Raw genomic sequence first — 24,847 nt, forward strand, 5'->3', positions numbered from 1 at the left:
AGAGAGAAAAAAAAAAAGAGTAAGTCATAAGTCAAGTGCTTTCAGTATGAACTGATAAGGAGCTAATATTCTTAACTTCTATCATGCTCCACACAAATATCAAATACAGAAAAATTGTGTTATGCATCTCGCTCAGATTTTGCCAAAACAAAGCCAGGGGGGAAAAAAAAAAAAACCTCTCGACATGTCTTTTGTATACTCTCCTCATTTTTTACACTTCAGTGCTAAAATATTTATTCCCAATTCTCTGCGTAATTTCGAGCCAAGATCGATCACCACTCTGCTAGCTTTCTATCCCTGCACTGGATGCGGTGCAAAGATTTTCAATCAAGGAAAGAGTTACAGTCTTGAAAGGGCTGGCAGGTGCATATTACTAACATGTCCCAAAAATGGTGTCGGGTTAGAGTGAGGGGAACAATTTCACTGTCTGCATTTCAACCACAGCACATTTCATCATTTTGTATGTTTTCTGCTACCTGTCTTTCAATTGGATTAAGACTGGCACAGCTAAGAGTGAGATACCAATTCTGGCTCCTGAATAGTGTAGCCAATGTAACTGCTTCAAATTGATTGGCACAAATCTTAAATTGCTTTCCTTCCCTTGTAGGATTATGCCTGTCTCCTTCCCAACAGTTTGTTTGTTTGTTTGTTTGTTTTTTAATGGCAAGACTCATCACAATAAATCATGAGATGTTTTTACTTTCCTTTTTGCTTTTAAACAAGTGCTATGGGGGAATAAAGCTATTCAGTGTGTAAAGGTGTTCAAAAATGTCAAAGGAACTTACCTAACTGAAAATACAAGCATGTGATACTAGCAAATATAATGAAAGCCTGCGTAAATATATTGCATAATTAAACTGCAATAAGAAATCATTCATTCTAGCTATGGGGATTGACCTAGTTAGTTTGTCTGTTGATTCCAATTTTCACATTCACAGAAGATCATCAGTGCAAACTAGGATTTCCTTTACCACTGGATTATCATGACTTGCAATCTGTACTGGCAATTGATTCCTCCAAACAATGATTATCAGGAAGTATTTACTGTTTATCGCATGCAATGCCAGCTACAATAACGCATGTTTTAGTGGTAATGTTACAGGAATAGCGATCAATGAACATGAGGTCTTAAAAAGCTGTGGTTTCCAGTCTCATACTGTCCTTTGCATACCTTTAAAGTTTCAGGTCATTCATGATCATAATGTAATTGGTGTTTGGTTTTGTTTGTTCATTTGTTTGTTTGTTTGTTTGTTTTTTGGGGTGTCCTTTCTTATCCTATACTTTGTAATGCATATATTTCAACTATAATAAGAATGAGAATTTTTGATTGCCAAAGTTTCCCAACGATGTGGTATTTTCTCAAGCACCTCCAACTGATTTTAGCTGCACCATCCCTTTAAACTTTGATGGAATAGGCTGGAGCACAGTCAAGGAACACACTGCATTCTGCAAACCGGAGATGTTTGAAAATGATCCATCACTCTATGCCGATAAATTAACATTCCAGGGCTGTGCACCGCCACCACGGGGAAAGTATACAAACAGAGTGGTGTATCGTTTACGCCAGGTGAGCATCCAGCGTGGGATTGATCAGAGTGCGGCGTCAAAACAGATGACTTGGTCACCAGTCAGCTTCCGTTGTTTACATTGATCACTCACCCACAGTATATTCCGACTGTAAATATTACATCCACTGCATGCCTGGAGAATTTGTCCCCAGGAAAAGCAGCAGATTTTGATGAGTAGGATTTATCAAATTATAGCATGAGTACTCATTAAATGCTCCAGCAAAATCTTATTGATACAAGCAAAGCCAAAATTGTAATTTGAAAATCTGTCAATCATCAATTCACCCATCGTATCTGAAGAGGAACACACACAAGAGTTGTCTCTGTCACATGATTCTGACACTGCTCATTATGTAGTGACATTCCTGATGAATTTTGTATGATGTATACGCCCGTCAATGATCTCGTGTCTTTTCGCAATGTTCACATGTTTGTAAAACTACTGTAAACCTTACAACAGACCAAGGAAATTAATAAATCCATTGCATAGATTTTATAACAATTTAAACAACTGTTTGGTGTGCCTGTAGGAAAAAGGATTTATCAGAACAAAAAGACAACATGCAGTCACCTTTTGGGGGGCATTAATGGATCGACATGTTACTTGTTTATCCATTTGTACGAATTTCAAAGTAGCTTGTTCTCATGTCACAATTACTATTGTCATGAATATAATGCATTAATGCATAGTGGGTATGGCCTGTTCGGCCCACGCTGGAGCAGAGGATCGATGGATCAAGACTGGGGGGGATGGCACTCAAGGCGAGGGGAAGAATAAAGTTTTGTTTGTTGCTTAGAGGACAACTTCACCTCCATTAACATAAGGATGGAGAGAATGTAGCAATATTTTTAGTAGTAGAACACATCATTGAAAGTTTGAGGAAAATCGGACAATCCGTTCAAAAGTTATGAATTTTTGAAGTTTTTGTGCAGTCACCGCTGGATGAGAAGACTAATGCAGTGTATGATGTCACATGCGTACAACAATATAAGGAAAATATAAAGAGAATTTCACAAAATTTCATCTTTTGAAAAAAGTACACATTCCCTTGACTCGTTACTGACATACCGAATGATGTTATGGGTAATATCATTCCCATTGCCTTTAGAAAGAGGCAAGTCAGGTGCTCTTTTATTATGCGAAAAAAGTGAAAATATGTTGAATTTTCTTTACATTTTCTTTATACTGTTGTACTCGTATGACATCACGAGCCTTAGTAGTCTCCTCATCCAGTGGTTCCAACTCAAAAGTTTTAAAAATTCATAACTTTTTCATCGATTGTCCAATTTTCCTCAAACTTTCACTGATGTGTTCTACTAATATTGCTGCATTCTCTCAATCCTTATGTTTATGAAGGTGAGTAATTTGTTTGTTGTCATAAAATATGTGTGACACGTTGTTGTGCCGTATCGCCAATACGTTTCCTGATCTAGTATATCTAACACAGTCTCAATTTAAAAATTCTTGGTCTCTACAAGCAGTCAGAAATGACAGCATTCAAGTTTTGTTTAGTATTTCTTTTTCCTTTTTTCATGCATCAGGTATCTCCAAATAGCATCTCAGTGATCAAAAGGATCTAATTTACACTGTACATGATTTTATTGAAGCACTGACACATCAGCTAGGTACCAGACCATATGCTACATTCAGCCTTGTCCTATCCAACACTCTTTGTGTTGTCTGCTAATGGGGGACTGTCTTGCCTGTAGCATACTAACAGTACATCAGAGCCTGATGAGCTGTTACGTAATACATCATGTGATACAGTGTATGGCAGATCAGTGAAAAGTTCATTGTACTTTGCAGAGTCCTGTACCGATAGAGATCATGTAGTTGGATGTAGGCTATGTTGTGTGCCTTTGGGTACACAATCATGCGCATCCTGTATTGAACAACAGATTTTTGTATGCTGTTTGCAAAGTGCAATGTGTCACACTTCCAACACTCAAGGAAGTCTGCATCAGGAATCCCAGCGCATGTTTGGTGTCCAGTTTTATCTACGATTCCCTTTCCCCTTCACTTCTATCCTCTATCTCTACAAAGCGTCAGCAAGGCATTTGCTTCATGTACAATGCACGGTATTCCATCCTTGTTTTGCGAAGACAACACAGCGCTACTTCAACACAGTTCACTGACCATTCTTTTGGGTTAATTGACCGAGGTACTGACAAATGCCACATGAAAGAAAAACAGTTCATAATCCACACAGGATATTCTATTTCCTTGTGGAGAACAGCACTGTTTGAATTACAGCAAACAGATTGACTTTATAGAAAGAAAAAGGGCCACAAAAAAAAAAGATATAAAGAAAGAGAGAAATGGAAAGAAAGAGGAGGATTTTTTTCCACTCCTTCGTACTTTTTATTTTGCTCACTTCGTGCTTGCCTGGGCGTGTCCATTTCTGCGCAACGGGATTTGCAAATAGGGAGGGTGTACGGTTCTATTGTCGTGAGCATACTGTTCAAAGAAAGTAGGCCAATATTGTCATTATATAATATGTGTTTTTCAGGTCTCAATCCTTTATCTCACAGAGAACCATGAAGATTGCCTCCACATACACATCTACTGTATGCAGGCTGCAAGTGCCAAAGTTTGCATACATATCTATTATTCAGCAGCCTATTGAGCTGATTGATTCAATCACAGCCCACAGTGCTACACATCCCCACACTGCAGTCACCTGAAATCTTATTTCACATCCCCGAGATGAAATTCACTTTCTGGACGATGGCAGCATGAATCTTGGCATTTGTATCATCTTGCACTGTGGAAATCCTGAACGGGGCAGACATATTCTCTCATGTCGAGAAATATATCAATAACAGCAATATAACAGCATTCAAATATCACCCTAGATAGATTACTTTGTGGAATGGGAAAAAGTGTCAAATTGAAATAATTAAACAGTTGCAACACACACCCACACACAAATATTATATGACATTTACCCTTACAGCAATTTACACATCTCTGTCTTTGTTTTCTTTTTTATTCATCTTTCTAATTTTTCCTACACAAACAAATGTCTGTATATGACTCTTGATCCAGAGTAATGTTATATTGGAGCTTCATTTGAATCCTATTGAGTAGGAATTTAGTACTTTTACATAGGAGGTTGTGTGAAGACTGAATGATTCTGAAGTCAGTACATGAAATCAGCCAGGAAGATCTGAAGAAAAATATCTTTTTCAACGGTTGTAATCTTTTTCATAAAGATACAATGAATAATAGCATTGATTTAATGATAATAATCATGATGATTATCATTATGATGATGATAGTAAACAACAGAAGGTAATGATAATAATTCCTCCATACAAATTTGAGCACACAGTGGTCTGTATGCATGTAAACAAAATTCAAGATAGCACAATGCAGCTCTCTTCTCCACTTTCAAAGGACTATGACTATTCATTCATAAAAAGGAGATCCACCCCTCCCCCCCCCCCCAAAAAAAAGAAGCAATTTCAGCCATTCTGATTCTAAATGATGGCTCATTCTGTATTCAAAACAGTAACAAATTTCATTCATATGCCCACTGAACAGGAGAGAAGGAAAATTGAACCAAATTGAATCTTTGCAAGAGGAATGCATGCACAGGATGACAAATTATTTCTCAAAGTGGGGGAAGGGGAGGTACATGTAATGTGACATCTCTCACACCATCTGGCAGGGACATCGCAAATGTCAGAAATTTTAATGTTTAATACAAGGGCTACTCGTGTCAGTCTGGGACCCCGTTTACAGTGCGAGGCTCGGCCGCGGCCAAGCCCGCCTTCATTTCAGTGTAAACGCGCAAAAGGCCAAATGCGGGGCCAAAATTGGCCGCGCATTTGGCCATGCTCTGGAGGTGGTCTCGACCGCGGCTCGGCCGCGGCCGAGCCCGGCCTTTTCTCAGCGTAAACGCAAACTGGGCCAAATGCGCGGCCAATTTTAGTCTCGCTTTCAGACCCTCTGCCCGTACTATTTTGCTATTCAGGATATTAACCCCCTCAACGTCGAAAACTAGTATAGTTTAAGGTGGTTTTGTCCTGCGACGGATTTTTCCTTCGGTAAAGGCCTTTGCCCGAACGGTGACTTCATTGCCATGGAATCCAGTTGGCAAAGGGTCTGAAAACCAGACTATACCAAATTGCGTTTGTTTACAAGCAGAGCGCCACTATGACAAAATATTGAAAGGTTTGAATTAAAAGTGCGGCCAAGCCCGGCAGTGTAAACGGACAAAATTGCAGGGCTCGGCCCCGCAATTGAGGCTGGGCTAGGCTGGGCTCGGTCGCGGCTCAGCCCAGCCCCGCACTGTAAATGGGGTCAAAGATTTCGAAGGTGGAAAAAGTTGTGATATTTTGGCTTCAGTTGCTAGGCCACTGTACCAAATGCAACTCAAAACACTCCTGGGAAAATCTTGCAACAGAATGCATTTTTCTAACCTTTTGTCTAAGTTCACATGATGTCTGTGACAATTTGCTTACATCAGGAAAAAAAACCAATTATGATTTCTGTCAGCTGGACTACAACTGAACTTTAATACATCATAAATTTTAAACTGAAGTTTAGGCATGTATGTCATTGTTTAAGTATTCAAGAAAAGGTGAATTAACTCTTCACTCATTTCAAGGTTCTCTAAGAAACCTAAACCAATCTATTTCAAATCCTTGCATAATAAACTGGCAAACTGTATGTTGTAAACAGACAAGGCTGTTGCCTTTTTGTCTACAGTGTATATCCATGTTACATATGTTATATCCTAAATCTAGAAATGGTATAAAACACAATGTTCAATAGAATTTTAGAGCTGATATTAGTATCTTTTTTAATCAATATCAGGCCATTCAGTTGAAAATCAACAAAGTTTCAATGGTATGAGCATTCATTATATGACCTTCATATGTTTATATAGATCTCTGTCCTGCGTTGAATGCGTTACCCCCAAATTTTTCATTTCGGCGAAATTCTAATTGCTTCTGTGAAGCAATTTTGGGGCCAAGTTATCTTTGAAGTGATCATCAGATTCTAAAAGAACATATTGCATTGGGGGTAATGCACATTGGAAACAGAAATTAAGGCAACATCCCTGAAATGTACCCTTCTACTGTAGAAATGCCCATATGATCATCAACATACTGTATGATGGTATACTATTTACAATGTGTACTGTATATCTACAGGCCCGGTCCCACTGCACTTACGGATGCAAAGAGGATGTAAAGCGTACAAAAAATCTTGCCATCCGTTGGAAAACGCTACAAATCCGCTGTGTACCCATCGCATACATGTTTCATCCGCTCTATCCATCGAGCATCCGTCCACTGTGATTTCATCCACGCAAAAAGTTTTAAGCTGCTTAAAACTTTTAGAACGGATGAACTTTCCGCTGTGTACGATGTAAATCCGCGACATATGAGCAACAAACGTTGTATGTCCGTGCGGCATCCCTTAAATGTCCGCTGCATCCTCTCTGCATCCTCTGGGCATCCTCGCAACTCACATCCGCTGTAGCTAAAAATGGAGAGAGGGAGGAAAGATATGGTACGTGGAACGTCTTTACATCGTTAATAGCACGTTAATAGAAAGGATGTAAGCGTATGCATCTCGTATATAAAGCATTTCGAAAGCATCCCCTCTGCATCCACTCTGCATCCGCTCTGCATCCACTCTGCATCCGCTTTTTCTGCAATGCGTCCGTTTTGCAATTATCTCCGGTAACCCCTTCGGAGCTGTCATCCCCTTCCATCCGCTTTCATCCGCTAGGCTTCCGATGAACATCCGTTTAACATCCCCGCTACATACTACCCACGTCCGTTCTATTTCCGTTCTGTTACCGCCAATTTTCGCCAATTTTGTCAATTTCTGGAGCGGATGAAAGCGGATGAAGCCATCCCCGAAATTTTGCTCGTCCGCTGTGTCCTTTCTGCATACGCTCTGTGTCCGTCGGCCAGTGGGAACGGGCCTTAAAGGTTATTTAAGTGCTTGTGTGTGTTGGAGAGAGACAGTGAGATTATGCTGGAGAGCATGATAAATGTTCTATTCATATTGGATCTCATTCAACATCATAGGTTTTACATCGTGTTAGTTGATGCAAGCCTTTCCTTATTTTCCCTCAATTAGATTCATAGGCAATAGGACATTATTGGTCTGCCTTGCATACCAGCCACAACATGCACAATTAAACCACATGCTAAATACCACTTAACCACTCAACCAAGGATCAGTGCACTTCAGGGGGGTGTTTCATCAACGCTTGTCAGCGCCGACAACTGTCGGCGCTGACCAATTTCAGCAAAATCCTTGGTTTTGATTGGCTGAGATGCTCTGGTCACTGACTGTTACTATGGTGATTCAAGTTGTCGGCGCCGACAAACGTTGATGAAACACCCCCCTGATTTACACTGCTTTGCAAATTCTAGAATTTGCAAAGTCACAGATCCTGCATTCCATATTGAATGTGCCTTTAATATCTGGAATTGTAAAATAATTATAATTTTTTGGGGAAAAAAAATGCAATGTTATACTTTATATTGCCTTCTGTTATTCTAGTGAGGGTCACAGTTTTGTAACTGAACAAAGTTATTTATGCCATAATGCATCCTTTTTTATGTCAATTTCACGAGTCGGGAGCGATTTGTGAATTTAACAACAGGTGAAATAGAAGATTGGTATAGTATTGGTCAAGGTGAGAATTCAGCTTTTACTTTTTGTGAGATACTTAGAAACCACTTTGATTTCCACATACTAGTGCAACTGTAAATGCAATATGTACATAACTAACTCCATCTATCACTGTACCCCCTGATCACGAATTTAACCACCTCGCGAAATTGTCCTGAAGTCCCATTTCGCCAAAAAACAGAAAACAAAAACAAATAGACTCACTAAATATGGCATATACAGCAGTTTAAATGGTCACTGCATTTATAATACTGTTGGCCTTTAGTGTCTACCTAGGGAGAAATTCCAATTACCGGATTAAATGCCAGCTACTGGTGCATATTTAGTAGGAAGGGGGAGGGGATGTGGAGAGGGAAATTATTGGATTATGCTCTGTCATGCAGCTGGGAAGGACAAGTGTGGGTAAGTTATGGGGTAGTCCATTTAAAGGGAAACTCAACCTTGTACTTGTGCTGTCATTATCAAAATGTGTGTCCACACGACGAATCTTAACCTCGAGGTTACGAAACCTCGAGGTAAAGCTTCTGCCACCCCGTAACTACGAGTGGGTCCCACTCGTTACCACAAAACCGGAAGTTTCAGCCCACACTGCTAACAAGACGTCTATTTATTCTTTAGTCCAACCCTGTCGGACTCGCTTACAGGTACTCTTGTTCTCTGTCATGGTATGCAGAGATAGCACTGCACTGATGACTTTATGCCTTTATGAAGATATTCGTCGAAAACATTTTTTTTTTTAGCCTCGGAGAAGAATATAGAATACAGTAGCGAGTTCGACGTGTTCAGTTTCAGAGATCAAGCGCATGGGAAGAAAAGATGATGTTGTTGTGTCGTGCATCATAGGTTTTTCACGTGTAGTGTATTTGTGGTGTACGTTGGGAGGTTGACCCGGAAGCAGAGGGAAATTGTGGGGGCTGGAGTTTACGGCGAGGTCACTCTTAACTTCGAGTTCGTTGTTTTTTGTGTCCACACGGTGCTTAACTACGAGTGGGGACCCCCTGCGGCTCGTGGTTAGAGCGCTAACCATAAGATTTCTCGTGGCTCGAAACATAGAGCAAACCTCGAGGTTTGCTAACTACAAGTGCGTCTTCACAGTCCCTAACTACAAGCTCTAACCTCGAAGTTACCTAACTTCGAGCAGAGAGTAACTTATTATGAAATAAAGTGCAAGACCTTTCTGTGCCACTCATGATAGTGGCTTTCAGTTTATTCCTTTCCCTAGGGGGCACTGCTGAAAGGTTTGGTACCTCATGTGAAACAGGTCAAGCTTTTCATAGTGTGAAACTGCTTTTAAATTTAATGGCCATTCATGGTAGGTCACACTTGCATCTGCAGTGCAGCTATAAGGTTTTCATATATTCTGCACAATCTTGCAATATTTGGAGGTTATTTCATTTAAAGGAACAGATGATTTTACTGTACAGTGTATGCACAGTTTTAAAGGAAAAATAGGACTTAGCATGTTTGACAAGTACAGTATTCATCGCATAATCGGGCATCTGATAATCGGGAACCTCGCTTAAATGACATACACTTCCCAGAAACATTTCCAATGCACGTTATTTTCACTGGATAATCGGGCGGGGACCTCTGATAAACGGGACAACTTTTCTTCAAGCGATCTTTGATTTTGTTGATATTTTACACAAAAAAATATACCAAAATACCACAACAATATTTCAAAGATTCCCTGTCAGTTGTCGTTTACATCAAACTTACAAAGCAAGCTTCGGACTGGTGTGTTTTGACCTCCGTCCATCCAGTACATGTACATTTCAGCTCGCTGCCCGCCTTCGCTTTTCTGTACATGTGTATATATGGCGAGCTAGATCGCTACAACACATGTACAGTGCAGTGATCGCAGGCAAGTAAACAATCAAGCCGTGATGATTGAATGATTGAAGGACTTTTCATTGACGTTCCCACATCAGTTCTGGGTAATCATTTCCCATGGTTGTGGATATGCATTTATACACACCCTACGTGTCCAAGAATTCTACGAATGTTTAAGAAAGTGCTAGCTTTTAATCCACATATTTTGTGTTCGAAGAGAGGTTGACAGCAGAAGAACCCGGTTGCGCATTGCGAGAATGCAGGGACAGCTAGAGGGTCGCGCCGAGGGGTAGCGTGGTTGTGTATTCATGTACATGTACAGTACGTCAGTATGCATGTGTGTGTGTGTGCACTATATAATGTACATGTCGTATGCCGTTAGTGTATGGTGAGTGCTCATCGCGTAATTGGGCACCCCGCTTAAAGGGGCCGTGTTTGCTACTCCCAACCTGTCCCGATTATGCGATGAATACTGTATTCACATTCTCATTTGTCATACCTTAAATGCAGTCTAGGTAACAAAAATGATAATAAAAATTGTCCATGGTACTTGTTCGGTATATATCAGATCAACAATTTCAACGCATAGTTTGTCTTCAAAATTATGTGGATAAAGGCATGTCCTCTATTTTAGCCCATCTACAATGTAAATGACAACATGCCCTGCAGATTGCTTTAATCAGAAACCATACCATGAAAGGTCTTTCAGTGTGAATGTGTCCAACTAGTTTAAAGATCTCAGCTGCATTCATAACAACATGAGAAACCATCAGGCATGTTGATGATTTAGTCATTATGCTTTAGAAGAGGTAATTTTAGGGTGCAGATACAGTTAAAGGGCCTGTCAGGCTCGACATCATTGCTATCATCACACCTATTGTGATTGCTGGATAATTCACTTAATAATTAAATGACTGAGCTTCAACCAACCTTGAAATTGTAGAGGGCAAGCTTTCGTCCTCTCCTGAGGACTTTCTCAAGCCTTATGCAGTGTTGTCTTGCTGCCGTTGCCAGTCTTTATTAATCACTGTCCACCATATATTGGTGAAAGGGTATAGCCCGAGTCTCTGTTGAGAGCTGGATTGACCCTTCTGATCCAAAGTGCTTCCTTTATTTTTCTTTTTAACCAGTTGCTTTCAAAGTCAATGATACGTGCCTCATCCCATTCAATGTTGTGTCCTGTGTTGTAAGAGTGCTCAGCTATCGCCGAGTGTGATGGATTGTTTAGTCTCAGTCCCCAGCCGATGAAAGTTTTTAGTATCAATTCACTTAATATTCTCGCAATCCTGATCATGGTTTCATTGCTTTAATTTCCCATTTCCACCATTTTTTTCCCATTTTTTTTAATCAAGGAATTTCTACACTGCCTGCATGGTCATCGCAGCATGGGTGAAATTAGGAAACTATAATTCTCTGTCACTCCTGATCTAGAAATGGAGAGAAATCTGATCTGCATTTCCATGTTTTGATTTAATGCATATCATGTGCAGCACTCATGGCCTACACTGTACTTCGATACAATCAAATTGAATATGATTTTGATAAGATGATGTATCTACACAGTATCGAGCTAAGGAGGCACATATGTGTCTGCAGAATGAAGAAAATACTGCATATACACTCTACAACAAGTTGCCCAGCTTATAAAACATTACTCATCACTCCTCACAATAGAAACCACTAATGTCAAAACAATGGCAACTCATCATTTATCCTGAATTAGCCTTCAGGTTTAATGCTATTGTAGGTCGCCTATTACCTCAACAGATGCAAATGGCTGCATGGAGTTTCACGCAAGAGAACGGGCAGAGTAAGAAATCTCATCGCATCATATGCATCAAGACGTTGCTGCTTAGCATCATAATTGGTCGCCACGGCATCGGGGGAAAAGCAGGCATAATATTTTGAGTAACGCTAGTCCATCAGATACTTTACTATAGAGTCAGTGGGAGCAGGGTACTCAGTGAGCCTTTCCTTTCTTGTTTTTGTTGTTGTTGTTGCTGCATCTTTTGTGATGTAGGAGAGAGAGAAGGAATATGACTGGTATGCATAGTCTGGGAATACAAACAAGCAACAGCCGACACAATTGCATACATTTTTTTTTTCTTGGGTAAAGGTGGTCAAAAAATAGATAAGGCTTATGCGAAGATGGACTGTCCATGAACGATATCTAGGTCAACCGCTGAGGATGATAATACGGGAAAGGGTAGGGATGATTGCATCTTTAAGAAACAAGAGCCATGATTTCCATGATAGCAAAGTCAAAGAGAGGAGGAGCCTGAGCTACTGCAAAAACTGTGATACATATATTCGGTATGAGGAATTTCATCTCACCCATGGCTACGCTCCCCACATGTTGCATAGGGAATGAGATGGTGAGGAACGGGGAATTACACGCCAGACTGAGCATCACTCACATTACCTGCGAGGAGCGCCTCTACGAGACGCTCGAATGCGGATCGCGGCGGAGCATGTTTGCTCCATGAATTTATGTGTCTTTTCCATTACATTTTCCATACATCTTTTCTTTCCTTTTCTTTTTTTTTTGCTATCAAGTTTCATACTTGCAATGTATGTATTGAAAGGATAATGAATGATTACTAAGAGTGATTTCTATGGAAATTCAAAAAACCATAGCCAAGCCAATGAATTGCCCTACTGTAAATGAAGAAGCAAATTCTTTTCTGCTAGGTAAGAGCATGTGTACACATGGACATGTAGATGAAATATCAAGAATCAAGGAAAAGGGTTCAATCTAAAATGCTCTTGAATTTGATGAGTGTTAATTTGGATAGTGCAGAGTAACTGATGATTGGAAGGTATGTGAGGAAAAAAATCAATAAAGATTAGATTAGCTGTTATGGTTGACATTAACACATTTTCAATGTCAGTAAAAGAAAAAAAAAGGAAAATTTGATTGAAGGGTCACAGACAAAGAAGTTGCATTTCTGGATGATTTCCAATACTAAGTATTGTAATATCTGCATGCTCATAAACACTGGAGATCTGTACATATGGACACATTCTGGTTTACACCGTACCATAGGGGTACAGTATACACTTGTACAAGTACATATAGAGCTGAATCCTGTATAGAGATATCTGCATCAATATAACAGGGTTGTGAAATAGTATGTACCAGAAAAAAAAAAATAATTTCAGAGTGTTTATTTGTTAATGTTCCTATAAAGATTATATCACAAACACACAAGATCATCAAAATCTGGGTATTTATGTCGAGTGTCTAAAAGTAATTCATTGGCATATTAAGTGTGTCACACTCATGTACATGTGTCTGATGTTTATTGGAGTTCTACTTTATATGTGGTCGTGAACGAGAAGCAAGCTTTCACAATTTTAGCAGTTCAGGTTTATGAGCTTTTCACAATGGTTTTTTGACTCTTCAATACAACAATCTTGTTCACAAGTCCCTCGTGTATGCATAAATCCCAACATATGAAAACTCGTCTTGAGGACCTGGAAGTCAAAACTAGATCTCTACACTCCTGTGTGACTTATTGTACACTACACCCAGGAATCTGTGACCCAATTTCCTTTCTTTCTTCTTCTTTTTTCCTTTCTTTCTTCTCCCTTTCCCTTTCCTTAGAGCTGCAATCTGATTAAGAGGAGCTTAAATTCTTTAAACTGGTTATTTATCTGAGATACCTAGTATTTCCTGTTTTTGGACAATCAAATTGACCTGTAATGCACTCAGATCCTTTTCTTAAGTAGATATTCCTTTGAGGGTCTGTCTGATTTCCTTTACGGATTCTATCCATAATATACTTTGGAAACGCTGGGTCAACAAGGATTGACAAGGATACCATTTATACAAGAGTTGGTATAGGCACCAGGTAAGTCAGTGATCCTAGAAGAATGTAATTTTGACCCTGGCAAATAAACATGGTCAATGCAGCTTGAGAGGGCACTATAAAAGTGATACAAAAGCTGTTTACTGTTGTGAGGTCTGAGTTGTATCTATGCCTTGTGAAACAAGGAAGGGTTATTTCTGTAATACAGAGAATGCTATGCACAAAACCTTAAAAATGAAGTCAGGTACAGAGATGGTACAGGAACGTTGAAGTACAATATCGAGCTTAACATTTGAATGCCAACATGTAAAGTCAATCCTTCATATTGCATATCAGATGCAAATTTATGCTCTTACCTGCAAAGTTGGGTTTTTTTTTCACAACTGTAGCATATCAATTTTTGTAATCATGCGTTTTGAAAAAAGTAAAGTCAGTGTAATAGAATAATTGATCAAGTGTCATGACATTCAACATCATTATCACATTGTCACTATCACTAGTACTGTTATTTATTGCTAATTACACCCTCAATGTTGTATCCACATACTGTAGAGAATATACACATGTGTATTTACATAATTTTTAAAAGTCAAGATTGAAAGAATTCAAAGGATATGATTCACATTACCTGCACTGAGTATTCCTTTTCAATCCACAAATACAAAATACATATACCGTAATGAGGACCATAGATTTTGTATTAAAGCTTTGACTACTGTCAACTATACTTGCATGCTCTCAAATCTACTTCCCACTGAATAAAATCTGAACCCTCTTACGACCTTTGCAGAGCATGTTCAAGCGGTACATTACACCTGGCATTGCAATCAGTCTACTACGTGGTGCAAATGGGGCACGCATAATTCATTATCCCCTAAATTTACCAGATGTTGAGTCCCCCCACCCCCACCCCCCATGGGTAATTTATAAATACCCCACAAATTCCGCCATGTATTTCGTTCCGAGCTGGGCTGTTGCATCCAGCCGGCCTTGAACACTCTCATCAGTCAGCATTTAGCGACACATATCTTCTTAATTAAATGACACCCCGGCTAAATCGATACCATATATACTCATCAAGCCTCGAGAGAAATGAGACAACTCAATCACACATTAAAAAGTGTGATATATGGTCGATTAAACGCTGTCAGTCCACACAATGCCAATCGTGAAATACAGCAGCTGATGGTAGAACGTGCTGCTGTCATATCACACCACTATCATGTGACGTTCATTTCATTTCGACTCTCACCTGGGAAGTGGCTTTTGTCACGAGTGTTGTTTTTGTTTTCGTTTTTAACAGGTTGTTTACACAGCTTAAACCACGCTGAAAGGAAAAAGATGATGTCAATTCTTCAAAACAATTCACTTGTTATGTCTTTTACGGATCTTGAAGGAAGCATCCATGTGTACGTAATTTGCAAGTGTGGTGTTTTTAAAACGAATTGCATAATTCATGTCCGTGACTGTACACTGTACGAACACATTCAGTATCAGCATCATCAGCACTGACACCAGCAGCATAGTCATCAGGCTCATTCACACTCAAGATTTATCAGATCTTGGATTGCACTGCAAAATTCGAGTGTATATGTCATTGCTTGCACATTCTACCCATTTTCCGTGATTTATGTCGTACGATCACTTCACTTTGGCCTTCACAATTCTCCTTTTACTTTCAGTGATTTTGGTAGTATAGAGACAAAGTCGCTGTAGATTGATAGTATTATTACTTTCTGAATATAGATCTGACTATCACTTTCACAATTTTGTTTTCTTATTTCTATGTCCAGTACTATATATCCAAAGAGGAATTGCACCTTATTTGCTGACTTATTCTGAGATACAACCATGCTGTATGCATCGTATGTTTCTCATTTACATTTTATGCTTTTCATTTGTGTATAGCCGTTAAAAGTAAAAGGCTCATAGGATACTCACAATGTGTGCATGCTTTATGGTCCATAAAACACTGACTTCTGCTGTGAAGACCTTTGTATCACCCTTTAATAGTGTACAAAAGGGAGAAAGAAAGAAAAATATGTTTTTGTAAAAATGTTACAAAGTGACATCATTTATCTTTATACTGTATCTTAATCACTAAAAATGCACTCATACCAACAAGAATCTATTTTACCATTCCAAATTTCCAATTTTGTTTTGTAGTTCACATGTTTTACTTTTATTTGGATTACAGTACTACTGGAAATGTTTGCCAATAACAGTACCATCATTATTTAGAACCAGTAGCCTTTCTGGCCTATCATATCTACCAGCAATCCGTGCAGACAAGAAGACACTCAAAAAATAGGAGGTGCAGTTTACTTCCTTTGCAATTTTGTGATGTAATTCCTCTGCAAATGACATCATTATCATAATATAAACAATTTGAAAACAATACAATGGCTTTTTTCTCACATGAACACCTGTTTATAGCATTCGGTGTGTTTTCTTTTTCTTTATTTTGCATCATACAACACAAGTGATTCTTCTATTTAAATGGGATTTTTGTGCATTCACTGAAAACAAAAATAATTGCAGCAGAAAGACAAAAACATGCACCAATTTTTCATTTACCAGATATAATCTTGGGGGGGGGGGAGGGGCATAACCAACAGAAATCACTTTGAATACAATGCACAGATGTTGTCATAAAGGAGGTTGCTAATAAAAGAATTTTGGGAAGTCACACAAAAATCTAGATCTCTTCCCTACAATTGAGAATCCACTGTTTTGTCAAACCTGGCTGGCCAGAAGAAAACCCCTGAGATACTACACAAGGACACAATTCTGATTTCCCAGAAAATGGATGTAGATTTATTTTTCTCGGGAGGTCATATTGTGAGTTCTCTTTAGGTAACATGAAGAGGCACAGTATAGTCATGACTTCATTAACCTGTTGAGGACGAGTCCCCAAGTACAATGTTTACTCGGGCAAAACGCCTATGGGAAATGCCTGTTGTAGCAAAATCAAACCGCCCTCAACGGTTTAAAAACCTGTCACTTTGACTTTGATTAATGGTCACAGCTGTCCCATGATCAAGCCCTGTGGCATTTCCCTTATTGTATAAAATTACATTTCATAACAAACAATGAAAGTTTGCATCTGTACACATTACTGTCAATAAGGCCATTTTACTGTTCACCCAATATAAACTACATGTACATGCCAGATTACAAATGTGCATGGCTCAGATACTGGGTACCCCTTGTGTTACATTTGGGGCAAAATATGAACTTTGTTTGAAATCTAAAAACACTGTGTTACCATGATCAACACATCTCACAATGTGTACCTATGAATTTTCAGACCTACAGCACTTTGCATTTCCAAGTTATCAGCCATTACGAACACCCCAGTTACCATGCGTTGCAATGGAAAGTAATGGTCACACTCATAACTTAGTGTCCTGTTAAGCCACATTATTATTTTGGTAAATTCATTCAGACCTATAAATGAATCATTAAAACCTTTCAAAACTCTGTTACTAACCAAAATGTCACAGAACATGTACAAGTTAATCAAATATTCCCTATTATTGGAAGGAGAGGATGTCATTCTGCACATATGATTTGTTCATAACATTTCATGTCCACACTGGACACCAATGACAAGAATATTGTTGATTCATTCAGAAAATTAATGAAACCATATAAAGAGGTTGCATTATTTTTCATTTACGTTCATTACTCTTTGGACTTAGGCTGAATTGTTCAATATATTCAATGTTTTTTAAAACTTAAGTCCAGCTTAATGTAGGTGATTCGCTCTTAACACATGGACACCAAAAAAATATGAAAGAGAAAATAGGTGTATTTCAATGATTGTGATTCACTGATTTGCTTCATTTCTCTCACGTTTGTAATTCAAGTTGTTTCCAACACTCTATCAAAACTTAGGAACAATAATTGTATGAATTGTGCTGTTAGTGTCCACTATCTTTTTTTCTTCACCCTTGGACACCAAGCGTTATGAGCATAATCACTCTTTTCTGCAGGCCCCACCCATGCATTGGAATTCCTAATTGTTCAGAAAGTGCTGTCATGAGAAACTTCTTTCTCTTACCAATTCATCACTTATTACTCTTTGCCATACTCTCTCCCTTTAGAAAGGGACAAGGAGACAAATATTTTAGAATTTCACATGACAATTTTTCTTATAAACTATAGCATAAATTACCCCATAATCATCTGCAATTTTGGGGAAAAATGCTAAAGATGGTTTCTGTAGGTTCTTTGAGTAATTTATGTTGACAGACAAGTAATTTTTTATTTTGGAAAACAACAATCATTTTAGTACAACATTTTTTTTTTTGTCCGTGACCTATTAGGGTACCCAGTATCTGAGCCATGCACAAATTCATAGGCCTACACTTTAAACGAATGTAATCTTTCTTATAATTTACATTTCAAAAACATGAGGTGATACTTACTGATTTCTTTACTTTCTTCACAGCAAATGGTCTGTTTGTTCCATTTTCAAAACATTTGTACACCACAGAAGTTGCTCCCCTACCACAGAAAGAAAACAAAACAACAGAATTTTGTAAATATCAACATATTAGTATAAAATTTTTTATGTGGATTTAAAAGATATCTAGAAATACGATATATACTGACAAGATATGACAGATCACCCAGATTATAACCCCTACATCATAGGCTATCAAATTTGTGCTCATCAGGAAAGCTCTTTCAATCTATTGAACTCTTCAAACTCTGTCATTAACAGCACTGGGCTAATTCCCTTTACCTGAGGGTAAGAGTTGTACCTGGTACTTGCAACTTTGCAAGCTCACTCAAGTGTAACAATGCTTTGACAGTAAGTCCAACAGGAAGATCATGGTGGCACAATGTGATGGGCTATGGGATTAGGTAGTCCCTCATTACTGACAGTTTCCAGGCACCTTGCTAATGGGGGGGGGGGCACTCCAGTGGATGTGCCAACCATCGATCACAGGAAATGTGGAAAGAGTTAAATGACCCAAATAGAATAATTACTCATTCAATGGCTGAGCAAGACATTGGAATTATCTGCAACTTTGCTACATTGCCAAACTCACATCACAGGGATTTCAAATCCCTCTATCCAAATGTCGGTCAGGAAACTGTACTCGATTCTGATTGTGATTTTATGTCACTTTTTGACAGTTTTCTCAGGCATTACACACTCTAAAGGAAAAAAAAAAACCATGATTAAATAATGACCAATCCAAATATCTTCCATAATTAAACAAAACACTTTTGGACATAAATAAAAAAAGAACAGTGACAAACAATGTTCATTCATTGAATTTCGATGAATCACTTGAGCATTGCCAAATTTTATATTCTGATACATCTAGGCTCAAACTGACGCAAATTATGAATCAATCCATTATGTCTCATTAACAGCAAGATTTATCTTGCTGTTAATAAGCATTAAGCATTCTGACGATATTTCATAACTCATGATATTAATTACTGCACACAATATCTCACCATAGATGATCCCTTTGTGCTCGAATCAACCCACTCAATGATTTCTAGATGCAATGAGGTTACTTGCAAGTTTACTTCAATTGACTGAATTCCTCAAAGGACAAGTTCACCTTCAGTATGTGAATTGAGAGACTGTTGCAATATACAACTGTATATAACGCATTAGTGAAAGTTTAGGGGAAATCAGACAAACCATTCAAAAGTTCTGAATCTTTTAAGTTTCTGCATAGTAACTGCTGGATGAGAAGACTACTACAGTGTATGATGTCACTTGCATCTCTAGAACAATGACATATAGAGGTATAAGGAAAATATAAAGAGAATTCAGTCATTTTCACCAAATTTCATTTGTTTGACTCACTACTGTACTGACCTACGTTGAGGGTGATAATATTCCCCATGCCTTCTTTATAGGAAAAAAAAAAAGTGAAAATATGTTGAATTTTCTTGATACATTTTCTGTGGTAGTCTTCTCCTCATCCAGCGATGGCAGCATAGTACAGCATTGAAACTTTAAAAATTCCTACTTTTGAATGGATTGTCCGATTTTCCTCAAACTTTCACTGATATGTTACACCATATTTGCCGCATTCTCTCAGTCCTTAGTGGCTTATGTATTTGAAGGTCAACTTGTATTTTGATTACTGTAAAAGTGGATATTTTCGCGCGACTAATTTTTCGCGCTAGGCCGGGTCAGAAGAGTTTCACGTGTTTTTTATTCCGCGGAATCAAGATATCACGCACAGAAACGTATGGCAAGCAAAAATATTCGCGTGTTTTTATTTTCGCGCTAGTTTCTGGTTGCGCGAAATGCGCGAAAATTTCAACACCGCGAAAATTTCCACTTTTACAGTAAATGTATTAAGTGTATTTCATCTTTCTCTTTGTGTGTTTGTGTGTGTGACAGTGTATGTGTGTGTGGTACTTGTAGGTAGGGTTGGACCTACTACTAATCGACCGCCTAATGTTTATTTGCTTGATAAGAATATTTAACACTGAAATTCACGTAAAAAACTTGACCTACGTGATTGAGAAAATCCAGCTCTATCAAATGCCGTTGTTCCCTTTTCGATTCAAAGTTTCAGTGCAAAAATATCGCCGACGAACTTGCGTGGCCTCGTTTCAGCTCCCCGCGGTAAATCGCGTTTTTAGGATCGACCGCTGATTTTGCATTGACAATGCACGTAAACCGAGTTGTATTGAACACCGTGTTGTACGAAGCTTTTTAGAAGCCTTTTAGAAACTTCCATAGACATTACATTGTGCTGTCATTACGATTCGGTGAAAATATTCATTCGAAATTTTGTCCTTGATTAAAACCATTAATGAACAGTGAATTATCGCGTTTTCCCACACCATCCTCATCTACATTCAAAGCCAATCCATTTTTATGTGCTTTGCGCGCAGAAAAGTGCGTACTAAGTGTTCAGTGCGCGAATTATACGCGGTCGGTTTCAATAAGGGTGGTCGATATGTAGTAGGGCTACTATACCATCTGCCATTCAAACAGAAGGAGTATTTATAATTTAGTGAGAAAAAGATAGACTCTACCACTCACCTCATTGTAAATATATATATATATATATTTTTTTTTTTTTTATACAGAACAAATGAGATATTGCTTCATGCATTAGACTCTAACTCTACTCTAGTCTCTAGTCTAGTCCAGGTTGCTGCTCGTTGAGGTTTACATTCAGCAGTAGTGAATAATATTAATGAATTTGTTATTTCATGCTATTAAGGTTCAACTTTTACCTCTTTGATTTCAGTGTAATACTTCTTTAAATAAAATTACTAACGTTAGCTTGGCTCTTGAGGACTACTGGGTTGAGGTTATTGAATTTCAGTATGGGGACATGCACATAAAACTCTATAAAATTTTCTCCTGTCCTGGTTTACCTCGAATTCTCAGCGTCAAGTAGGCCTATGGAGATTATTACGTAGACACTCTATCTACCCTTGGGTCAGAAGTTTTATACAAAATCTTCATGCTTACTTACCTGCCAAGTTCAATGTCAATAGTGTACATGGCTTCAAACTCCGAGTAGGGTCGGGGAGATATCTGTGATGGAGTACACCTCTGCGTGCCGGCGTTCGACGCCCTTACAGCTGAGTACGCTTGGTCGCGACTCCCTCCGTCGGGCGTCGGTTTATCTTTATTTACCGGCATGATGGTACAGAGAAGCTAAAAATTATCGCAATGGGTCTAAATAATACGATGCCACCAGTGTATTCGAAACCTTGCTGCAAACTTGAAGAGTAATCCAAAAGTAAACCACGGAAAGTCGAAAATCTGACTATATTATGCCAGTTGTGTACCTGACGGTGAAAATCCGCAGAGCGCAGTGGTTGCTAGAGGGAGTATGTCCGCATTGGATCGGCCTGGTTGTGGCTTCATTTACCGTACGTTACGAAGAACGGCGACAGCGTACCGAGAAATGCGGCTTTCTATTTGACACAATCACTCACATCGCTGAAAGGGGTGCCCGTGTGTAGCGGCATGCTACGCTCGTCAGCAGCCAGCGTGGTCGTGGGATGTTGACGAGGATTTGTGTATTTATTATGCGGCCGATCATGTTGTCATGATCGACTGCAGGGGTATGGAAAGCTACATGTGCAACCCACATTTTAATAACTCGCGAAGTACTGGTACACTATTCAAGAGTACCGAAGTGATTATGTCAAAGTCTTGGGAATATATAGTGATAGCAAATGGGGGTGGAACCAGCAGGTATTTGCGTGCATACCCGGGCAAGTTGATGATGTTTAGAACCAGTTTCCATGGCAATGAATGGCTATGACATCACACTGTGGTAGTCTGTTGGTACGCCTGTTATGTTGTTTGTTTGTTTGTGTTTTTTTTTTTTAAACCATGCATGGGCCGGCGCCACGTTTTCAAAAGGAGGGGGGGGGGGCAAGGGGTCCACTTCCGGATTTCACGAGCTAAGAAGCAAAAAAAAAAAAAAAAAAAAAAAAAAAAAAAGGTCCTCAGCGCAAAATCAACAGCCTTACCGCGCTCAAAGGTTTCATTCTATTTTTTTTTCTACACTGCAAAAAGTCCGGTGTTAAATAGTGAACACCGAGCTGGTGTTAAATTTTCGGTGCTCATTTATGGTGTTAAATTAACACCTACGGGTGTCATTTCCAAATTTTAAACTGTTTTTTGAAGAGTTTCTTAGTAACTGCACTTCTTGTTGATTTTTAATTTAAACAAGACGATCAAGAATTTTACATTGAAATACTAGCTTTTTGAAAAAATGTGAAAATAAATTTACACCAAAGTAACACCAGCTGGTGTGGTCTCTTATTGAAGCTGGACGGGTGTTAAACCATTGATATTAACACCAACAAATATCAAATCAACACCATGTGGTGTCATTTTTGAATTAACACCAGTACAGTGTCAAAATAACACAAGGTACAGTGTCAAATGAACACCACGAAGTGTCAGGTGAACAAATTTCAACACCATCACAGTGTATTTTTAACACCTGTGGGTGTGGTCCTTTATTGAAGTTTGATCAGTGTTAGATTTAACACCCGTGGTGTTAAATCTAACACCGATGTTTTTACAGTGTATATACTGCCACTTCCTAAAAAAAGTATGGGGGCCCAAAGTGGTGACACCCTATGATTCCTATGAATATAAGGGTGAAAAAAAAAGTGGGGGGGGGGGGCGAGCCCCCTGGGCCCCGGTTCCGCCCGCCCTGAAAACATTCAGACACTAGATTTAAATGGCATCTTGACTGGCTTTTGAAGAAGTGGTGTATTATGATTAGCGATAAGTTTGTATACCGTCCCGAATGTGATGTTGTCACCTGCTGTGTACTGTATTACTTTACTATGCTTGCAAACTCAACGAAGCACCTTATGGTTCAATATATTACATCAAGAGCTTTTCTTTCTTTTTATTCCGTCAACAGGAATTCATGTCAGTCGAGATTGCAAGATATAGTCTAAATTAACTTTGCGATTGTGTTTGTGACAAAAATAAAACTACTTGTCCGACAATTTCAGGCCGGATTAGCATTCGTCACTGTGTATGGGCATCCATTTCTGTATACTAGAAATATTGCGTTTATTTTGTAAGCTGTATTCTAAGGACAGTACATTCCTAGAGCCCTATACAGTATAAATACAACTGCATCATTAAGTTTTCTGTCATTACTCATTAACCCTTTGTGTGCTTATATCAGTATCATAGTGCACGCCGACTGTCATAAAACATAAAACCCCGTTATAGCGATATCATACAAACTCTCTAAAGTCATAGCCGGCAGAACGGGGGGGGGGGGGCATACAAAGGAATACACAAGGTGTCATCACTTTAGGCCCCACTTTTTTCTTTTTTTTTTTTCTTTTTTGGCAAACCCGGAAGTGGAAGGGGAGAGATGAGCTGAGAACCCTTTTCTTTCTTTTCTTTTTTTTTTTTTTGTGCTTGTTATGTATAGCTCATGCAAACCAGGAAGTGGGCACCCCCACTTTTGAAAACGCTCCGCCGGCCATGAAAGTCCCTTGTAGCTGACACTTAAAAGATAACATTTACAGAAATGTGTGACATGAGAATCAATAATGTCCACAAAATAAACCATGAACAATGCCGAAAGCTTATGATAAAGAAAATTTACCATATCGTTTTTAGATTTCTTCACTTCTTTTACTATGATAGGCCTAACGTCATTATAAAAGGTAGATCAAGAAAGGGACTCGAGTTTGGTAATAAAAAAGAAAGAAAGAAAAATTAATACTTGTTCGTAGCAATATGTATCCTATGAACTGATAAGATATGAATAATAAAAGTTGAGTTGGTTTTGAATCCATGGTGATAGTATAGTTATCAAATAAAACTATATATGACAGCCGCCATTACAATGGGGAAAAATCAAACTAATGGACCTTTAAAGTCTTTAAATATGAAGTTTAAGCATTGATAGTTGTATCATTCCGAAATTAAGAAGAATTGAATTGCATTTCACTAACATACAAAAACACACACACACAAAAAAAAGGTTTGTCCCTGCTTTCTTGCTCCTGAATGTGGTTAGGCCTAATGATTTTGCAACATAATATGCTGCATGCTTAAACGATTTTAAACGCAAATGAGATGAGCAGACAATGACAAAAAATAGTAATAGTCAAAACGGTATATATATCGCCTCAAGAAACATCCTACATTAGAATTAATAATTGTTCGAAGTTATCTAATATGTTGAAATTAACATGAATGAGAAGTTGAATTGAAATTTAATGCCGGTAGTTGTTTTTAGATTTAGGTCTAGACCGTTGGTCTACTAGCGAGTATACACTACTGATCAACCAGAAAGAAAAAAATTTGGTGCCCGTAGAGCTTACCATAACTAAATACCGGCTTTTTTCCTCACGGTACGGTTATTGCTACACCCTTGTAATAGAGGAATGAAGCCGATATCATACGCACAGTGATAGCACGCACCTGCGTTACAAGGGCTTCCCAGTACGTGGTAAAT

At 38.6% G+C, this 24,847-nt stretch overlaps 1 protein-coding gene across 1 annotated transcript in view; it reads right to left on the reverse strand.

Annotated features, from left to right (window-relative positions):
* The window catches only part of LOC140230769 (calcium/calmodulin-dependent protein kinase type IV-like), a 53,127-nt gene extending 31,580 nt beyond the window's left edge, over positions 1 to 21,547 (reverse strand). The window contains exons 1-3 of the mRNA XM_072310908.1: positions 21,362 to 21,547; positions 18,314 to 18,392; positions 15,822 to 15,884 (exon numbers count right to left, since the gene is read on the reverse strand). Of these exons, the coding sequence (XP_072167009.1) occupies positions 15,822 to 15,884; positions 18,314 to 18,392; positions 21,362 to 21,531 (312 nt within the window). The 5' untranslated portion in view covers positions 21,532 to 21,547. The remainder of the gene's footprint in view (positions 1 to 15,821; positions 15,885 to 18,313; positions 18,393 to 21,361) is intronic.
* Between the last annotated feature and the right edge of the window lie 3,300 nt (positions 21,548 to 24,847).

The sequence above is a fragment of the Diadema setosum genome, chromosome 7 (genome assembly GCF_964275005.1).
Source record: "Diadema setosum chromosome 7, eeDiaSeto1, whole genome shotgun sequence".
Taxonomy (NCBI): Eukaryota; Metazoa; Echinodermata; class Echinoidea; order Diadematoida; family Diadematidae; genus Diadema; species Diadema setosum.